General features: G+C 39.5%; 1 protein-coding gene across 1 annotated transcript in view; it reads left to right on the forward strand.

Annotated features, from left to right (window-relative positions):
- Positions 1-19561, forward strand: part of ptprt (protein tyrosine phosphatase receptor type T) — a gene marked incomplete at its 3' end in the record, with an annotated part of 242868 nt that overhangs the window by 95669 nt on the left and 127638 nt on the right. The window contains exon 10 of the mRNA XM_083892431.1: positions 3319-3428. Within this exon, the coding sequence (XP_083748557.1) occupies positions 3319-3428 (110 nt within the window). The remainder of the gene's footprint in view (positions 1-3318; positions 3429-19561) is intronic.

A 19561-nucleotide genomic window follows, 5' to 3' on the forward strand; every position in this document is an offset into this window, starting at 1 on the left:
CACCTTGCAGTCAGGTAGATTTTTTTTTTACTCCAAGGAGCAACGTAGTAAATCTGTCTGCCCCTCGCTGTTTGTGTGAATGAGAGGAGATAAGTGCAGTGCTGTGAAGGCTCTGTGTTTTTATGACTCCACAGGCAGATTTCCACCCCACCTCAGGGTAATCGTGTCAGTTCTATTTTAACCAATGTCCCCAGGATTCTGTATTTTCATATTTCAACTGTGCCGGTTTCCTTTTTCAGCTCCTTCAATGCAATAGGTTTGAAACATGACTGTTAGGCCAAGTGCTGGCGGTTTGTTTTAATATCACATATTCTATAGTCATTCCCAGTTTTAGGTGATTAAAATGACCCCCTGCCCAAATGGCCCCTCAGCAGTTAGCGGACATTTGTCTTGATTGTAGTTAAATCAGAATAAAGCATGTTCTTAGCAAGTTAAATAGTAAGTCATTCACCTGAGGAGTGCTGCAAGGCAAGGCAAGTTTCTTTGTATAGTGCCATTCTTAAGCCCAATTTATACTCCTGCGTAAAGTGCTCTGCGTAGGCTACGCAGAGTCCTCTGTGTTGACGCAGAACCTGTTGTAGAGTCTCTGCGTCGTCTCCGGCTGCACGGAATATTTTTTAAGTGTCCGTCACTCCGTCAAGGGACAACGTAGACGGCAAGAGCTGCGATTGGTCCTCAGGACAGGCCGAGCGAAGCTGCTCTGTGCCGGCTCAGAGTGAGCACCGAGCGTCCACAGAGGGCGGAGCTGATCCCCGCCGACTTCGTCGCTGCCAAACTATAAATACATCATATCTTAACACACACAGCACATGTTTAGACTCTAAATGGCCAATTTCTCGCCTCAAATGATCTTAAAACTGCGTTCCGGGACACAGAAAAGTGACAAACGGCCACTGTTTCAACAACAACAGTCTTTCTCCCTCGGACGCCATTGCTCACTGTAGCCAAAAGCACAACAACCTTGCGCAGCGACCCCTACTGATCGGGCGGGAAATTGCAGCGCCTATCCGTCACCACGACGCAGAAGTATAAAGGCTCGAGTGGTCTACGTGGTGACGCAGACGGATAATGCATTACGCAGTCGGAGAAGTATAATGTGGCCTTTACACAAGGCAATTCATACTTACTCATACATGCCTCAATACAGCCATGGACACAGACTGTATATAAAAATAGACATGGCCCTCCAGTTTGACTTGGAAGAAACACAGAACTCCATTTGACTGGAAAAGGAAAAATAATTTTACTCACTATTAATATTGTCAGTAAACGTTTTTCTGAGGAGTAAATGTCTCAATTTCTAGTTCTGGGTCTTATTCAATAACACCTGATGTCAATTTTGAAAACCGTTTTCTTATTTAGAGGGAAATGACAGGATTCTCTGTGACTGGCAGTTGGTACAGTCCAATAGGTGCCCTGTTGCAGGTAACGTCTGTGAACTTCTGGTTTAAAAAAAAAAACTGACATAGTGTCAGTCAAATTGTAAATCTCGAGGCTTCACAGTATTCGTTTTAAAGCTGAAAGACTTTGCCCATTCTCAAATACAGTCTATGGGTATGAAGTGGATGGATGAGTACCCAGCCGTAAACCTAATTTACTGCTGAATATGAGCAATCTAAATAGGAAACTACGATCGACTGTGATGCACCTAAATCAACAGTACGGGTTGATTACCAAACTGTCAAACTAATGTCGTGGCAGGGTCATGGAGCTTCTGGCACGTGCATCTTATTCTACAGTCAATATGGGTTGAGATGAGCATCAGCGAGAGCGGCTTTTGCAGCTACAACTGGGCGACCACTACTTATTTAGAACTTAGCATTGACATTTAGTGTGTAAGTGAGCCGTAGGCACAGAAAACAGTAACAACTACATTGTCACGTTTTATTTCCCCTATAGGAGCTGCAATGGTTGTCAACTGTGACTCTGAATAACCTCACGCACAAAAACATTACCTCAAAGTTGACACTAAAGTTTTCAATATAACCGTTTGTCTGTTACATTCAAACCATTCACACATTGAGTTCACACAATGCCTATTAAGTCTATCACCTCCCCTTGACTTTCTCTGTGTGGGTTATGGAATTAAGCCTGGATCAGCACTGCAGCTACAATTTCATTTCACCGTTTCCATAAAAAACAAAACAATGAACGATCATGTTCATTACACAAGATGGTTAATTTCCACCTTTAAATATGTGTCCGAACTAAATATCGTTGTTACACTTTGTCAAATGTCAATCAGTTGTTTGTATTTAATGCCTTTTTTTTTTTTTTTTTTAAATTTTCAGGGAACCTCAGTTCTTGCCGTAGGTCTGCAGAGCAATTAAAAATGCTATTTTCACAAAACAGGGACTATTACGGGGTCACACATCATATTTAATTATTCCAAATGCCTTTTATTGTAGCTGGCAGCATTTCCTATTTTGTATCACAGCAAAAAGATCCAGAATTAGATTTTTGAGCAAGTTAATAATTCTGATAAAACGGTTCCCAGATATGCATAATTTTGCTCCTTTTCATCATCAATCTGTTCTGCCTTCTTCTCGTCCAGTTCCTGCGATACATGGCTTCACATTTTTGACTTCAGTTGTCTCAGAAGTAATAGTTTTTGTGTCCGATGATTTTGACCACTATTGGACGGATACCAGTACTGAGTGTTGGGTCCAACAATAACCATGTTGTCATGTTTCAGAAGAAACGTGTTGATTTAATTATTATTTATTTATTTATAATTGAAACAAAGCTTTACAAACTTCTTCCTGTGTGGTGTGTGTGATGGCGTTGACCCAGTACTATTTCTGGGTTGATTATACAGAGAAGCTTATAATACATTTTTTTGCCAAGCCTTTAGAGAAAATAAATCACACATGAACACATGAATAAATAGCATGAGAAAAATAGTATAAAATATGTATTCAGTATCAACCTGAATATGATCTCTGGCACGCATTACACCCCTGTACACAAATCAGTATTAAGTAAACGACACAGCAAAGTGAATGCACATTACAGTATATACATTTAGTTGTGTTGCCGTACTTTGCGAGTAATTCAAGCACAGGTCAAATATGATTCATGAACAGTGAGGTCGTAAACCTTTTTTCAAAAATAATACAAGGTTTATGTTACCATAAATAATAAAAGCATCTTCAGGCCTCTACCTTATACATTTTGTTATACAACTGCTTTACAAAACAAAGTGTGGTAAACAAATCAGTCATGAAACTAGTATGCACTTTGTTTCTACTGTACTGTTGGTTTTTTGTCAAGACAAAGTAAATTGGAATACTAACTCAAGGTAAAATGTCTCTGCAGTGCCCGGCTCGGTACCAATGGAGTCGCTCCAGAATACGCCCTACGAAGAGAAGATCTTCATGCAGTGGAAAGCTCCCAATGAAACCAACGGGGTCATCACACTGTACGAGGTTGGTCAAAGCCTTTCAACATGTTCACACAAGATTGTCATTCATGTTATTGGTTTGAATCAGAGCCTGTACACTGTATAAATGTAGGCAAAGTATTTGCTCTCACATTAGAATACAGGGGTGCTGTCTCCTTGTATTGGTGACCAGGGGTTGGGGTTTTCCGAATCTTAGCGGTCAGTGATCACGTCACCACATTTTTACACCACACAGCTATTAAAACAAATACCATGACTGATTAAGTTTATGATCCATGTCTCGTCTGCATAGAGCATGGGGGGGTTTATGACCTGTGCTGCAGCGGCCTTACTTTTTTGTAACTGTCATGCTGTTGATGTCGGTTGCATCCCAGATCTTTCCTTGACTGAAAACGATTCAGTCATGGAGCTGAAAAATACAGACACAGAGTATGAAGTTTTAAATAAATCACCAGTGGCAGCCATCAATACCCTAATGCAATTTGTTTGTTGTACAAGGGAAGAGGATTGTGATACTCTTTCAAAATGTCTACTGCTATAATTACAGATCATATCACACTTTTACACTGCCTGATGTTCATCAGTTTAACAAGGTGATCAAATGTGTAAATACATTTTAGTGTGACAGACAATTTAATCCTTGGCCGCTGAAAATAATACAATGTGGAAGATTTTTATTTTTTTTTTCCCAGTGTAGGCGTCTCAGTGATCTATCGTAATGAAATGGTATTACAGTGCCTTCCCTCTGCATGCTCATTCAGGAGTCAGCTTTTTCCCCAGATGGATAACATTTTGGATGGAAACCATTGGGTTATGACTGTGTGAAGCAGAGGTTTGCAGGTTTGATCCTTGGCTGAATGCTGAGCTCTTATCCCAGATCTCTCATTTCACCTTGACTGACCTTTCAGCAGATTTCTACATTATTACAACTGCAGCACAAAAAAAAAAAAAAAAGAAGAAGCAGAAGAAGAAAAAATACAGCTTCTGTCTCCATGACCTCAGCCACAAATCAGTGGGGAGCGGAGGAGATGCAGCTGCCGAAAAAGCAAGAGTGGCAAAATTAAAGAAATAGAAAAAAATAAAAATCGAAGAGAATTGGAATGAAGTGTAGGCCGAGAATGGAGAAAGACATGATTGCTGGATGCAAAATGTTGTTTTTGTTTTTTAGACTCAAAATGATGTTACTTTACTCAGTATGATTTTACTGTTATATCAGCTTTGAGTCTTTAGTAATGGCTCTTTCCTCTAGAGAGTCTCAGTGAGGTTCAACAAAGAGACGTAGATCTCAGTGTGTGTCTGTTTGTCTTAAAGGTGTTGGATGGGGGTGAAGACTCTGTTACTCCGTGCTGGCCAGTCAAGCATACAGTGGGAAACCATTTCCTGAGTTGAAATGGGTCTAAAAAAACACAGTTCCTGAAAAAATGAACTAATGGAGGAATATAAACAGACTGGTGTGTGAACAGCTGGCATTGCTAATGTTAGTTATGACACTTACACGCAGCACCTTTTAAAGATGTTTTTATTAAAAACAATGCGGAAAACTTTGGGGCACAGGAACAGATGTGTGGGTGTGGGTGATGTCATATTTACCACTGACTGTCGGGTCAGATTGATATCAAACGTGTCATATCCAGGATTTAATAACAACACTTAGAAACGAGCAGCAATTCAGCTTTGACGGGAGAAATGTAAAAATGCAGAGGAAGTGGATGAGAGACTGATCTCCTGACAGTTCTGCAGACGGTGTTTGGGAGAGAGTGAGGTTGAGAGACAGATTGAGAGATGTCGGTGTACACTTCAGGTGATCCTGCTATTACTCAAGTTGCTGGGACCTAAATCTATTTTTATAGTCACATCATGTCTACTTGTCCTTATTTGAACGCAAAGTAAGTCACTCTAATGTAATTTAATGTAAGGACACATTTGAAGGTAAGGTTACTGTAGGTTAAAGTTGGTCTCTGTACAATTATTGTACGTTGATCTGGAGTCTGCTGAATGTGAAGTCACGGTACTTTGTGAGTGTGTGGAGTTAAAGACAGTTTATTTGGGTTTAAGTTGTGTCGAGTCCTCCATCTAATGAATTATTGACCGGCTCTCCGTCTCCTGTTCTCTATCACTGCATCAAGGAGCCGCCTCACACCATAACCTCCCAGTGTCTGTCTGTCTGTGTTAAACGGTTCCGTTTTTCATTTTAATGTAATGACCAAAATCTACTTTGATTGTTCAGTTTAAACATGTTTTGTTGTTGCAAAAATGAAGCATGTTTAACCATTATGGTGTTTTATTTAAAGGTCCCATATTATGCAAAATCCACTTTTTAATCATTTTAATACTTATATTTGGGACACTGGAGGTCCTATCGGTCGGCAAAATGTGACAAAAGACGACTCCCTCATGTTTTTGTTGTCCTCCTCAGTCTAAGTACAGGAGATGAAACCCAAGAATGTTGACTTCCACACTCATTGGGCTATGAGTAAACAATGCGCTAAATTCCTGGAATTGTTGTCTCGCAGAGATCCACTTTGTCCGTAAAACACGCAAGAGTGCTGGCGTCCTACACAAACTTCCAGCCTCAGAGGTTTCATCTATCCCAGGGGTCTGCAACCTGCGGCTCTGGAGCCACATGTGGCTCTTCAGCCACTCTGCAGTGGCTCCTTGTAGCTTTAGAGATCGAGGCGACGTAAGTAAAAGTCTTTTAATATCTTGTGCGTCACATCCAACGTCGACGTAAAATGCAATATTCAGTAGACGTTTGGATGCGTCCTGTCCATCTTTGGATCCACGTACCGTCTTCTTGAGCGTAAACGACGTACAATCCAAATATTTGCTTCGTTTATTTCAAAGTGGGTTCATTTGAATTTCTTTAATTTGACACAAACAATGAAACAATGGAAGAACCAGGTCTAGGGGGTCTAGAGGTTGGGGATAAACTGGTCATGTTGTAGTTCTTAAATGTCATAAATGAACTATTGTATATAGTATGTCTGTATAAAAACCTTTATACGTGTTATTATCTTCATTTTGTGGGTTTTTTTTTGCGCCTCCAAATGAATTTTATTTGGGTGGAGAGGCGACAAAAATGGCTCTTTTCATCCTAAAGGTTACCGACCCCTGATCTATCCAGTGGATACATGTTAGATATGACGGCAATGTGCCTGTTAGAGCCTGCAAATGATCACTTTTCCAAAAAAGAGCGTTCTAAACAGGGCTGTTTTGGCAGGGTGATTGAACTGCTGTGGTGCTTCAAAGCATGCCACAGACATGTTCATTAGGACACCAGGGAACTAGTTTATCTTGGAAAAATAGGGTATAATATGACTCCTTTAAATATTTTTTTTATTATTATTAGTGGTGGTTGTTTGGTGATGAGAGGTGGGGGTGTTAGTAATTCTCTCTTTGTTAATCTAGTGTAAATTGTAGCTAACATCCATGTATTGCTAGTTGCCTGAGTATTAGGGAGGGTTAAACAAATAATAAAAAACAATAATAATCTCAATGGTTTATACATTTTGAATGACATTTCATCTTGATTGGGATTTATAGATAAGACACAGTAAACTGTAATCCAGCTGCTGTTTTGAACTCATTTTACACTTCATACAACATATTATTTTGGCAGCATCTTCTTCTCATGTAATTGCCTCTATTTTATCCGAAGCCCTTTTTGCCTCCTAACATCAATCTCCAGGCTCTACATGTTTTTTTTTTTCACAGTACAAAGACCACTCACCATCTCTGAATCCTCCATTAGACCTCGGCCTGGAGCTTTAAAAAAAACACACAAAAAAAAAACACGCTGCAGTCTATAAACCTCTTGGGATCAACATCAATTTCACCTTGTTTTGTGTTGGTTTCATTAATATGAATCTAAGCTCTCTATCCTGTCTGCCCCGGCGGAGGCGGCACAACTCTGCATCATCTGTTAAACATATCAGAGCCTCGACACAATGTGTGGCTATTAGAGATAATTACTATAATTGCAGCTATTGACAGGATTAAAGGCATCATCTGCAACATCTAAGAGGTTCTTGTCGTGTCCTATCCTGCTCTGTTGTCTCTTGTGTTTTCCTTTTTTTCTTTCCACCTCCATCTGTCCCTCGCTTTTCAGGCTGGAAACCGAATGAATTACATTCAGGACATTGGAAGAGAGGGGAAGGTGAATAGTTGTTTGGAGAGATAAGAACACTGAAAAGAAGGGAGTGAGGACTGTGAGGGAAGATAACACTCAAACAGCACGCGTGCATGGCCAAACGTGTCGGAAAACCTTCATCCTATGGTGTGATTAAATGAATTATATCAGTGGCCAAATATGCTCACTTCATCTTTTGTATCTATTACTATAATTGCAGCTAATTATAGGAATAAAGGAAACATCTGTGAGGGATCTAACGGGACATCAGGTCTCCCTGTCACTCCCACTTGTCCTCTGTTCATCAGCGAAATTATGTTTAGGGAAAATGTGCTGAAGGAGGCAGTTGAGTGGAGGATGGATGTGAGGTGAGGATAAAAGAGTGTGTTTAATTTAAAAAAATTTTTTTCCCCCTATAACAGTATGGAATATGTGTTAGTTAAAGGGGACATATTGTGCAAAAATCAGGTTTTTTATTATTTAAATCCTTATATTTGGGACTCTGGAGTCCCTATCAGTCAGCAAGGTGTGAACAAAGATGACTCACTAATGTTTTTGTGGTCCTCCTCAGTCTAAGTACAGGAGATGAAACACACGCAATGTTGACTTCCGCACTCACCGGGACGTCACAATGCGCAAAATTCCTGGAATTGTTGTCTCGCGGAGCTCCGCTTTGTCCGCAAAACACGCAAGAGTGCTGGCGACGGGCAACGGTATCCAAAAACCGGAAGTCTGTGAAAAGTTCTATTCTTGGCTCCACAGTGCAGCAAAGAGTCCTACACAAACTTCCAGCCTCAGAGGATTTATCTGTCCAGTGGATACATGTTATAATATAACATGTATCCACTGGACAGATAAATCCTAAATACTAAATACATGTTATGACGGCCATGTGCCTGCAAGAGCCTACAAATGATCACTTTTCCAAATGCTAACTGCTGTTAGCTCCCAATAGCCTCTGTGGCTGATTTTCTGTCCCTTAAGTTTTGTTTTACGTTTTTTTTAAGGTGGACCTACAGAGATACTACTAAACAGAGAACGTTCTGAACAGGGCTGTTTTGGCAGGGTGATTGAACTGTTGTGGTGCTTCATCCTTATGGTATTTTGACCAAAGTATGACACAGACATGTTCATTAGGACACCAGGGAACTAGATTAACTTGGAGAAATAGGGTATAATATTCCCCCTTTAATACTGGTCTGAAAAAGGCCATGTGAGACTCCCTGCAACTTTACCTCATCTTTGACAGGTATTGGCAGTTGCTGAAGTGAGAGAAGACGAGCACTCAAACACAAACGAGCACTCGCACAGATCACGACCTTGTCAAACCCTTCTTTGATTGCCTCATCAGACCATTCAGCCATCGCATGTTCTCTTGGTGAGCTCGCTGCTCTCCCTGCTGGTCCATATGAAGTTATTCCAGAACCCCTGCTGTCTCAACAGATGCTGGTGCTAACATTGATTAGAATAAAGCAGTGAAGCAAGTCATGAGATCACTGCTTTGCTGATTTGGCTTAACCCAGGGGTGTCCAAACTTCCTTTTAAACGAGGGCCAGATAGATAATGTGGAAATTTTCAGGGGCTAATGGTCATTTCAGACCTTTTTTATTATTATTATTATTATTATTATTATTATTATTATTATTTTAACAGTAAAATCTAAATACAAACACACTGTTTTATTAAAAGAAAATCTAATTTTCATTCTCACAAATGTCATTTTAAATGGAAATGTAACCAAATCTAAGCTACGTATGAGTGAAACAGTTAAAACAATTTTTCTCTCTTGAGTCAAATAATATAATATATCTGTCACAGGTGGGTTTCAAACTCAGGAAACAGTTTTTTTTGTCCCAGTCCCTCCCTGGCCATAAATAATGTGTCCGTACAAAATCTCACCGAGGGCTGTGATTGGCCCACGGGCCAGACTTTGCACATGCCGGGTTTAACACAATGCATCAGAGATTTTCATATATCAGCCTATCTGTCACCGGCGTTTGTTATCCAGTCTTCTCGGATTGAAGTTTTCCTTACTCTACTCTAGTGTTTTATAGGGGGTTTGGCCCCAAAGGTTATAGAACAGATGGGTAAAGCAGGTAAAGCAACAACCAAAATGAAACAATGTGTTACTTTGTGTGGATTTAACCAGTGATATAAATGTTTGACTGTAAATATATCACATTAGTTTTGTTGTTTTTATATATAGTAATGTAGAAATACTACAAGATGTGATTGTTAATCAAATATTTTGAAGTTTTAGAATTCTAAAGTTGTATTATATATCACACAGCTTACACATATTATGTATAAATGAAAATACAGTCAAAAAAATAATAAACATGTGTTGGGTTCCAAGTCCTTTATGAATCAACAGGTATTCCCTGGCCTCACTGTGGGCCTTCATGAACCATGACTTTATAACCGAGGGGATATCTGTTTCATTCCCAACATCCACAGTCCACCCAGTACTGCTTAGAGCACATTATAATTCACATTGCAAATATAATAGAGGTCGTAACAGGTCACCACCGATGAAACAGTTTTCCATTTCTTCCAGTACCTTTCACATTTTTCAGCAGCACATGCACCTCAGAGAAAAGGTCAACCGCTCCATAATGTACATTTCCTGAACTATTTCCACCCATTCTGTTATTGTTGGAGGTTTCTTATTCAGCCATTTCCTGTTTATAGTATTATTTTGCTCACTAATAACATTTTGCTTATCAAATATTTGGAATCCCCTGTCACTGTGCATCTCCAAGCAATGCTATGATATTATCTCAAGGCAGTTAAACCTCCATCTCCTTAGAATCCAGCAGCAGCAACATCTACAGAAAAGTCTCTCTGACAAACTGTAGCCGTTACATCTAACACACCAAGAAGTAGCCACGAGTACTAGTTATTCTGGTCCTCCGTGTGAATAACTTTAGTCTCCAGTTCCTCTCTCCTCAAGTAGGACCTTTAATCAGTCACGGCGATCAACACTGGCACCCACTCTGACATTTATTTAACCGAGTTACTTTGATTTCCACAGAAAACAGGTTCTTACCTTTTATCTGGTCTCTGCACACGGGGATGATTGAATCTCATTAGAAGAGCAGCAGCCAACAAATGTGATCCCACCTTCAATTCAGTTCCCTGTTGCCTCAGTGATAGCTGCAGGTCAACAAGAATAGCTTGATACGTTTCCCTATAACTGCAGATTGTGCCTTATTCCGACTGCACCATATCAAGGGGTTTGTTTTTAATTAAAAAAATATAATACACATTTAGATTAGATCTCAACTAAGCTAAAAAAAAAAAAAGGATCACTATAAAACATCAAATATCCCGAATAACAACATCAATATCAGAATCAGTTTACCGTCTATTGTTTTATCACCTCATCTTCAGAACTCTATAATTGAAACGTTTGACTATATAATGAATAAAGGCATTTTGGTGATTTGCTAACTGAAAATCTATGAGATTTACTGTCCCATACTGCCCCCTACTTCCACCTGCCTTCTCTTCCTTCACCCTCTCCTTCTCTGTATTGTTTTTCTCTTCTGTCAATAATAGTCTATATTTAGAGTGGCTTTCAAGCCCTCGAGCTGATGACACCATTTAACTCTTTTTTTTAGCTGGCCTGCAGGGGAATGGCCTTCTTTACACACATATGGGTTTGTGCGTGTGTCTGTGTACTTGTGCGTCGCAACCATCTGAGGCTGCGATCAGTAAAGAAAGTATTTAACAACCGCAATGTTATTATAATATGATATGAATTATGATTTTCCAACAAAAGACCCAAACATTTTGTTTTTTTAAACAAATCAATGTTGATTTCTACCAAGAGTACACAGTACATAGTATACAAAGTATAATCCAATCCACAATCTGATGTATCACTGCCCTTGTAGGTTGTTTGCTTTTAGTAAATCAAATATGTTATTCTGGTGTTTTGTCATGCACTTTTATTGCACTGAATGCAAAAGGTCACATTTACTTTTCTTGACAGTGTGATCAAAGCAGTATTGATTGGCAGCTGTTATAGTTGTTATAATTGACTACTGAGAGTTTGTAATCTGTCTGCCAGTAGTCAAAGACAAGTACCACACACACACTCAATGATTTTTGTTTTTTCACAACACTTAATTCTGCTGCAGTATTTTCCTCTCCCCAGTGCTTAAGTCACATCTACTGGCCTTTGCCTTAATTAACATTTTGGGAGCATTAGAAACCCTCATGGATGTGGATATGTTAATCATTCCCAATTCCCTTGGTTGGTTTGGGACAAAAGGGAAAATATGTTCCCAATAAGTAATAGGTCTTATAAATGAGAAATATTTTATTTATTTGGAGTCCATCTGCAATTTTAATCTTTCAACTGTGAGGTTAACTATACCGAGCAACCCCCTATCAATAGTAAATGACTAATCTTTATAAACGGCCTTGCAATTGATGTATATATTTATTGCCAAACTCAAAGGAACAGCAACATGTATGGCTTTATTGTTATAATTTAGACTTTTCATTTAATACCTACATGTTTTATGATGGGTTTTGTCAAACAAAATCAATCCTTCCATGTCCAGTACTGTAGCAGAGCTTTATTATCATTAATAAAAAGAAGAAGAAGAAGAAACAATGCCATTACGGAGCTAATCCCACACAACATATTAAAGAATCAGTGTCACTGCCTAACAACAACGTGTATAAATAAAGTATTGTGTCGAAAAAAGCAAAAATGTGACATTTATTACATTTATTGCTTGCTTTACTTTCTACGTAAGTAACAGTGACATGCAGACAGTGGGTGCTGCCATCTGTAAGTGGGATTTAGCGCAAGGAAAAAAAACGTAGTGTAGTGTTCTTGAGGTTTAATGACACAAATCACCTATAAGATCACAGACACGACACACAACACACTGGCAAATCACTGCTAATCCACAGTGATCGGTGTATCTGTGTGTGATTTAATGTTGAATTGAGAGCAGGAGAAGTGTGTGTGCGCGTGTGACCTACATTGTAATGTAGAGGGAGGATGCTTTTTTTTTTGTCACTCTTGTCAACTCGACTGACAGGAAGTTTCTTGTGGCTGTCATGACAAGCATCTGATGCAGATTCAGGTTGTTTCCTGTCAAACTGTCACCACTTGCCTGTTTTTTGCCGGGGTGATTTTAGGGCTCTTTCTCTGATCACTTCCTCCAGGGTGAACACAGATACTCTTTGTGGAAGGGGTGGTAATGATTTTGATTTTTGAACTTTGGTCACAGTGGGCTGCCATAACAGACACATGACAGCATACAAGAGCTTTCCAAAGGAATACAGAAGAGCTTTCAAAAGCCCTTGTATCCTATCATTTGTTGAATTTTATATTCTCAGAGCCTCCTCACTGCTCCTCCCCCTGCCCTCTTGATGACTGATTGAACAGCCTGATTGAGCAATTAGAGATTATCATCTTGGATATTTATAGAACAAAAATATTATTGCTCCGGCTCATCTCCCTTCTTGACATTTTTTATTTTTTATTTTTCCATCTCTCTTGTGTACATTTATCTCAATAAAAAACACACAACAAGTAATTGTTATCAAACTAAATGAAGTGCTCATTGAGCTCCAACCCTCTCTGTCTCATTTTCCTTTGCTAGGAAAGGAGAACAGTAGAAACAGAATCACCAGGAAATATTTTCAGATTGTTTTGTGCTGCTATTCAGCTTGAATTGAATATAATAAAAAATAATAATAAAAGAGAAAAGCTCCAAAATCACTTTATTTCCATTTTCAATTGTATGTATTTTGACATTCACATACATGATGGGATTTAAATACATATTTGAATTGGCAGGTCTTTGTGTGTATGAGAGTGGTTCAGTATTTTCTGAGTGTTTGTTTGTGTGTATTTCTATTCGTAGTGACCCAGAATGCCTTGACATTTTAAAGGCGGGAACACTCTGCCCCAAATGGAAACTTCTAAAAACAGAAATGCCGGAACCTCAAACAATAGGTGCCTCCTAAATTACAAGGCAAGGCAGAAGGTGTCAGGGTACATTCTGAAGGGAGACGACGAGAAAAGTTTTTTTATGTGGGTTTCATACATTTCGCCACTGTGACAAAGTTTTATGCATTAGAGGACAGGGACTGGAAAGAAGACTCCTTTTTTTTGATAATTTAGACAATGTCTAATGAGCAGGATATGGAGTGTTTAAATATAGTGTGATGCATGGAGCAAGTGAATTATTATAATAGGGTTTCCCTTAGTTAGCGATGTCATTCATTGAAAGGCATGATAGTAATCGTTTTGTATATTGGACCATGATATTAGCATATGGTTTTCTCTTGTTTCTCCTGTTTCCTCCGACAGTCCAAGGGTTAGGCAGGCAGATTTGGAGATAAGGCAAATTGGACCCTCTAAATTGACCGTATTGTGAGACTGGATGGTTGTTTGTCTCTATGTGGCCCTGTGATGGACTGGCGACCTGTCCGGGGTGCACCCAGCCTTTTGTCCCATGTCAGCTGGGATTGATACCAGCGCACCCTGTGACTCCTCATGTGGAGGATAACAGTGGTAGAAGATGGATGAATGGCATGAGCATAATATCTAAGTGTCACACTTTCACACCACCTTCCAGGGAGGCTTAACATCTTCAAAATGAGATTATGTTAAACATTTAAAAGAAATATGTGGGCTGATTTGTGTCACCTGTGTAAAATACAAGCTGTTTTACTCCTTCATAAACTGGATCACAGCCTAAAATCCTTAACTCAGACACTTAATGTTGAGCTCAGCTTCAAAAAACACGGAATAAATAGTTTTCTGTTGTTCATTAAAGGAGTACAGAGCTGATTATATTACTGCTAATTAATAGCATGCCCAGTATAGTGGTGTTTTGCAGGAGATTCCTAGTGGTTCCTGCCTTTCCTGGGATAATCTTTTGGTTGGTAAATGCATTTACATGTATCAACCTTTATCCAAAGCACATATTTAGCTCCTATTTATTAAAATAACAACATGCACACATCATTTGAAATAAATAAATTCCATATCAAATTGAATACTCGACACACAGCAGAGCAAAGGGATAATAGATCACACAAAACCATATAGAAAAGCCAAGAGTATAGTCTGGTAAACCCCACTTAAGCACCATTAATTATGTAAAAAAAAAAAAAGAGCGATAATAGTATAGATGATGGTGGCGATGTCTTTCAGTTCCAGAACTGAGGAACTGGTTTGTACATTGTTATATGAGAGTGGAGAAAGGCTGACGGCAATCGGTTAAGGAAACGGATGAGTGCAGTTACTGACTACACAGAAAAAGAGACAGCAAAAAGTTATAGAGAGTGACTGGAACCTTCCTCATCAGTTTATGCTGCTGTTATCTGCTTTGGGTGAGCACATCTATTGAATGCAAAACCCATAGTGAGGTAGTGAACAACTTTAAACCTCAGCCAAGTTAATACTAGTGAAGTAAAAGACAACTCGTAACAGTTCCTTTGTAATTCAACATGACAGACAACTGCAACAGCGTGGTAGTGGGGAATGAAGCCACGGCATAATTCCTAATAAAACAAACGGAGGGACAGTGAATTAAATAAATGTAAAAATGACAAAGCTGAATTGAAATAGCATTTCAACAGCACCGATCCCCACAACGACACCTCGTAAAAACATTGTTTATTTCCATAAAACTTGGCTGGAGCTCAGGAGGGCAAGCACACACACACACACGCTGCAGCAGTGTTTGATGAAGAGGGCTGCTGGGTAAAAGCAATGGCTTTTGATATTATCCAGCATCAATCTCCCGCACGAACAAACATCCACTGTGGTATAAGAAAACACACAAAGTTCACACGCTGGCATCATTTTCTGATAATGCAGTAAAATTACACGGTATGTGTTTGCAACTTAAAAAAAAAATATTCATATTTAAGTATGACACACATTCTGTCTTTTTAGAAAGATTAAGTACAAAGCTGGGTATTTACAAATGCTACGGACTGATTGATGAAGGTGTCCCACAGTAGTTCCATCAAGTCTATGGTTGTGCATATTGATAAGAGGATGATAGATGGAATTTAGATGCTCTTCATGTAACAATGACACAACTAGATGGGGAGGAATGTTGCAAATTAAAATGGATTTAAGTGTTCTATAAAACTTTTGTGCATTCATCAATCCCATTTCCTTTTAAAAAAACAGCATTTTCACATTAAAACAGTTCTCAGCTCCATCAGCTGGAATCTGCTGTTGTAAATGAGAAGCTGATTTTCTCCTCGACAGTTGTTTACGTTGTTTCAGAGTCGACAAGTTGTCCGATGGCGTGTCTTGGACCGACTACGGCCTTGGCTCGATTGAGCGGTGCGTGTAAACGTACTCAGTGTCTGCAGTAACTGCAGAGAACCAGACTATCACCAGTAAATTGGTGTGTAAGTATTACAATAAGAATTTGCGAATCACCATTTTATTTACTCATTTTGAAATACAGTTAAGTTAAAATGATTAATTATTGTTATGGGCTTGGTAGTAGAACTATCGATCATCTTTTCTTTGCACTTGTACGACTGTGCAAACATGGATTTTTGGATATTTCCCCTGCAGTATTTTCATATGAGCTCCCTTATTAATGTATTGTACAGATTTTTGCAGACAATTCAGCTCCTTTCCTTATTTTGACTGTCCAATAATGTTCGGACGTCATTGTATGTCTAAAAGCAGCTTTATTCATGTTTTAGATCTGTCTTTCTGTCTCTCACCAACCCACTAATTATGTCACTCATACACTTTCCCTCCCATTAGTTCTCCCCTAAGACATACACTCTATTACCCAAGATGCACTGCCGTGCAAAATATCTGCCTTTTCATTGACCAATAAAACAACCTGAGTTTTATGGCTCTACCTATTCCAAGTACATCAACTATGGAGGGAGATGAAGAGAAAGGTGCGGGTGACCTAAAGGTTAAGCAGTGAGTTTGGTTTATGGCCTAAAATCTGTCTTTTGAGAGAAAAAGAGAGGGAATGACTTAGTAGATCAAGTGTGGAGTTTGAGAAAGAAATGGCGAGAAACAGGGGAGAAATACAGAATGGACAGAAAATACTGTGCTAAGAGTGATAAAACAGAGAAAGAGAGTCTACCTCTCAACAAGGGAAGAGCGCGGGGAGGGGAATGAGTTAGTGGATAAGACAAGAGTGCAGGCAGAGAGTGTAAAGCCCGTAAAAATATAGAGAGCCATTCATGACTCGTAAAATAACAGCCATCGATATGCAAACCAAAACTGCAGCGTAGATGAAATAGATAATATTTTATTGTTCCATCCCCCCAAGTCCCAGTCTGTATAAATAGCTATTGATTTAACATGTTTTGTTCAGCCAGCCAAGCAAACCTTCAGGCCTATAGGAGACATGTGCTGCACTGTCAGGAGGTCCCTTCTTCATTTTCATCTGCCAGCCTCATACTGGATGAAGATTATGCCTTTAGTTGTGTGTGTGATGAAGGAAAGAATAGAATGAAGGCTCCTTTGTTGTTTGTCTTTTTTCCATGTAGTTCTAAATTTCATTTTGTTATATGAACATATAAAGAGAATAAAAGCAATTCTGATTCAGAAATCATCACCGCATACATCTATCTATAAAGCAAGTTGTGCCCGTGTGTGTGTGTGTCTGTAATGGGCATAGCTCGCTGCCTGTTAGTCAGATCGACCCGATGGTGTGCATCCTTGATATTCACATTTTTGGAGTCATTTTAAATTTCACTGATTTATCACGCTACACCAAGCAGAGGGGCCTCGTCATGATTGTCTTTCATAGTAAGCACAGTCTCTCTCTCCCCAGCCTCATTTGGCCGCCATAACTGAAAAAATCTTCTTCAGCTCCCACTATAGTACATACTAAAAAAACAACAACAACAACAACAGACACACATAAGAAGACCATCCATCCATCATCTACCGCATTATTCTCCACCGGAGGGTCACAGGGGGGTGCTGTGCCTATCTCAGCTGACATTGGGCGATAGGCGGGGTACACCCTGGACAGTTCGCCAGTCCATCGCAGGGCCACATATAGAGACAAACAACCATTTTTACTCACACTCTCACACCTACGGTCAATTTAGAGTGACCAATTCACCTAATCCCCATATCACATGTTTTTGGGACTGTGGGAGGAAGCCGGAGAACCTGCAGAAAACCCAGGCACACACGGGGAGAACATGCAAACTCCTTGCAGAAAGGCCCTTGTTCCGAAATTTGATCAAAACGGGGCTCGAACCCAGGAACCCGGGTCTTCTTGCTGCAATGGCAAAAGTGCTAACCACTGCACCAACTGCACCACTGCCAGTAAGCAGACCAATTAGTCAAATTGTTCATGAAACTTTTAAAACCTGGAGCACTCACTGCCTGAAGTGGGGTCATTTTTCCCTGGGAGAAAAGAGATGAAACAGTCTGAGTCTGACCTGCAAGAGCAATCTTTTCATCCCTTCATTCAATTCTAGCAAGTGTCACCTTTTTACCCTCTATTATTATGGCCATCAGACACAGCTGCTCTGTCTGTGACAAACAGTGACTGTGGTGTTTTTTAACTTTATAAAGTCACTGATCTTTTTATTTATTTTTTTTCCCCCAGAAATGGCTGCTGAGTCATCACCCTCACTCCATCCATTTAGATCAAAGCCTGGCCTTAGTCTAAGCCTGAGTTTCTTAGAAGAACTCTGCATTGAATTGAATTGAATTGAATTGAATTGAATTGAATTGAATTGAATTGAATTGAATTGAATTGAATTGAATTGAATTGAATACATGGGTGCTTTGGGAAATGGTGCAACATTGCATTCACTGAAAATGTCCATGGGTGGACTGTATGATAGATAAACAAAAAGTGAGACGTGAAATGATGCAGTCACTTACACTTTGCTTCATGCTATGTGTTGACACTAAAGTGCAATTCATAGAAATTTCAAATCTGAATACTTATTCCCTGGTGCATAAGTATCATATGATGCATTTTCAGAATAGACGGAATAGACACGTTCTCATCCAGGCAGATCTTTGTTATTCTTTTAAAAATGAGATAGATGGAGAGGAGTCAATCGCTTTTTAATGTTGGTGACAAAATTGTGTCAGTAATTAGATTTCCTTTTTTTTTTCATATATATCCCTCTCACAGTCAAATACACACTCACACATATACACATCATAAATCCTGCGGGCAGGCAGAGTTGAAGTGAGGCATTGTGGTGCTACGGCTTTTGAATTTAGTCTGTTATTGGCACGACAAGGGCCGCGTGACATCTATGAGTGTGAGGTGCTGAGATGCTCTTACACCAAGCCCACACACACACACACACACACACACACACACACACACACACACACACACACACACACCTTCACAAACATTCATCTGCGCTCATCTCACCTTCTGTCTGTCTTTCTTTCTTTCTTTTCATTCTTTCTAGTCATCTCAATATTTAGAATAACACAAACATGATCTCCCTATTTAATTTGTATCTTTCACTATTGGGGCGTGAGACCCTGCATTTATTCCCCATCTTTCGCCACCCTTCAGTTTTAATCTCTCATTATATTTTCTTACTTGGTGCCATAATGTCTGATGTCATTACTGAGCAGCATCTCCAAAAAAGTGCCTGAAGTTGTAACACATCACCACTTACTGTGGAGTCACTAGGACATGTACTCCCTTGTTGAACCTTCGCTGAACTGACCACGTTAAAGGGCAGATGGGAAATGGTGATTGTATGCAACAAAGCTCCCTGGCTACATCCAAACAGCTCTACTCCATGGATTGTTTTTCTCTCACACTCAGTGTAATGTGTCTGTCTGTTAGTCAATTATGTCAATTTGACAACTTCATCATTAGATTTATATTACTCTTAAAGCAAAGATGGTTCCCTCTTCTGTTGGAGGGTAAAGTTCTGCTCTGGAGATTCAGTGTTGGCAGTCAACTAAGCAGTGCTGCCCTCACATGTTGTTTTGTCAAGAAACACAATCCAGAAGACAAGTGATGAGAAACACTAGAACCATTCCAGGG

The sequence above is a fragment of the Microchirus variegatus genome (genome assembly GCF_963457635.1).
Source record: "Microchirus variegatus genome assembly, chromosome: 7".
NCBI lineage: Eukaryota > Metazoa > Chordata > Actinopteri > Pleuronectiformes > Soleidae > Microchirus > Microchirus variegatus.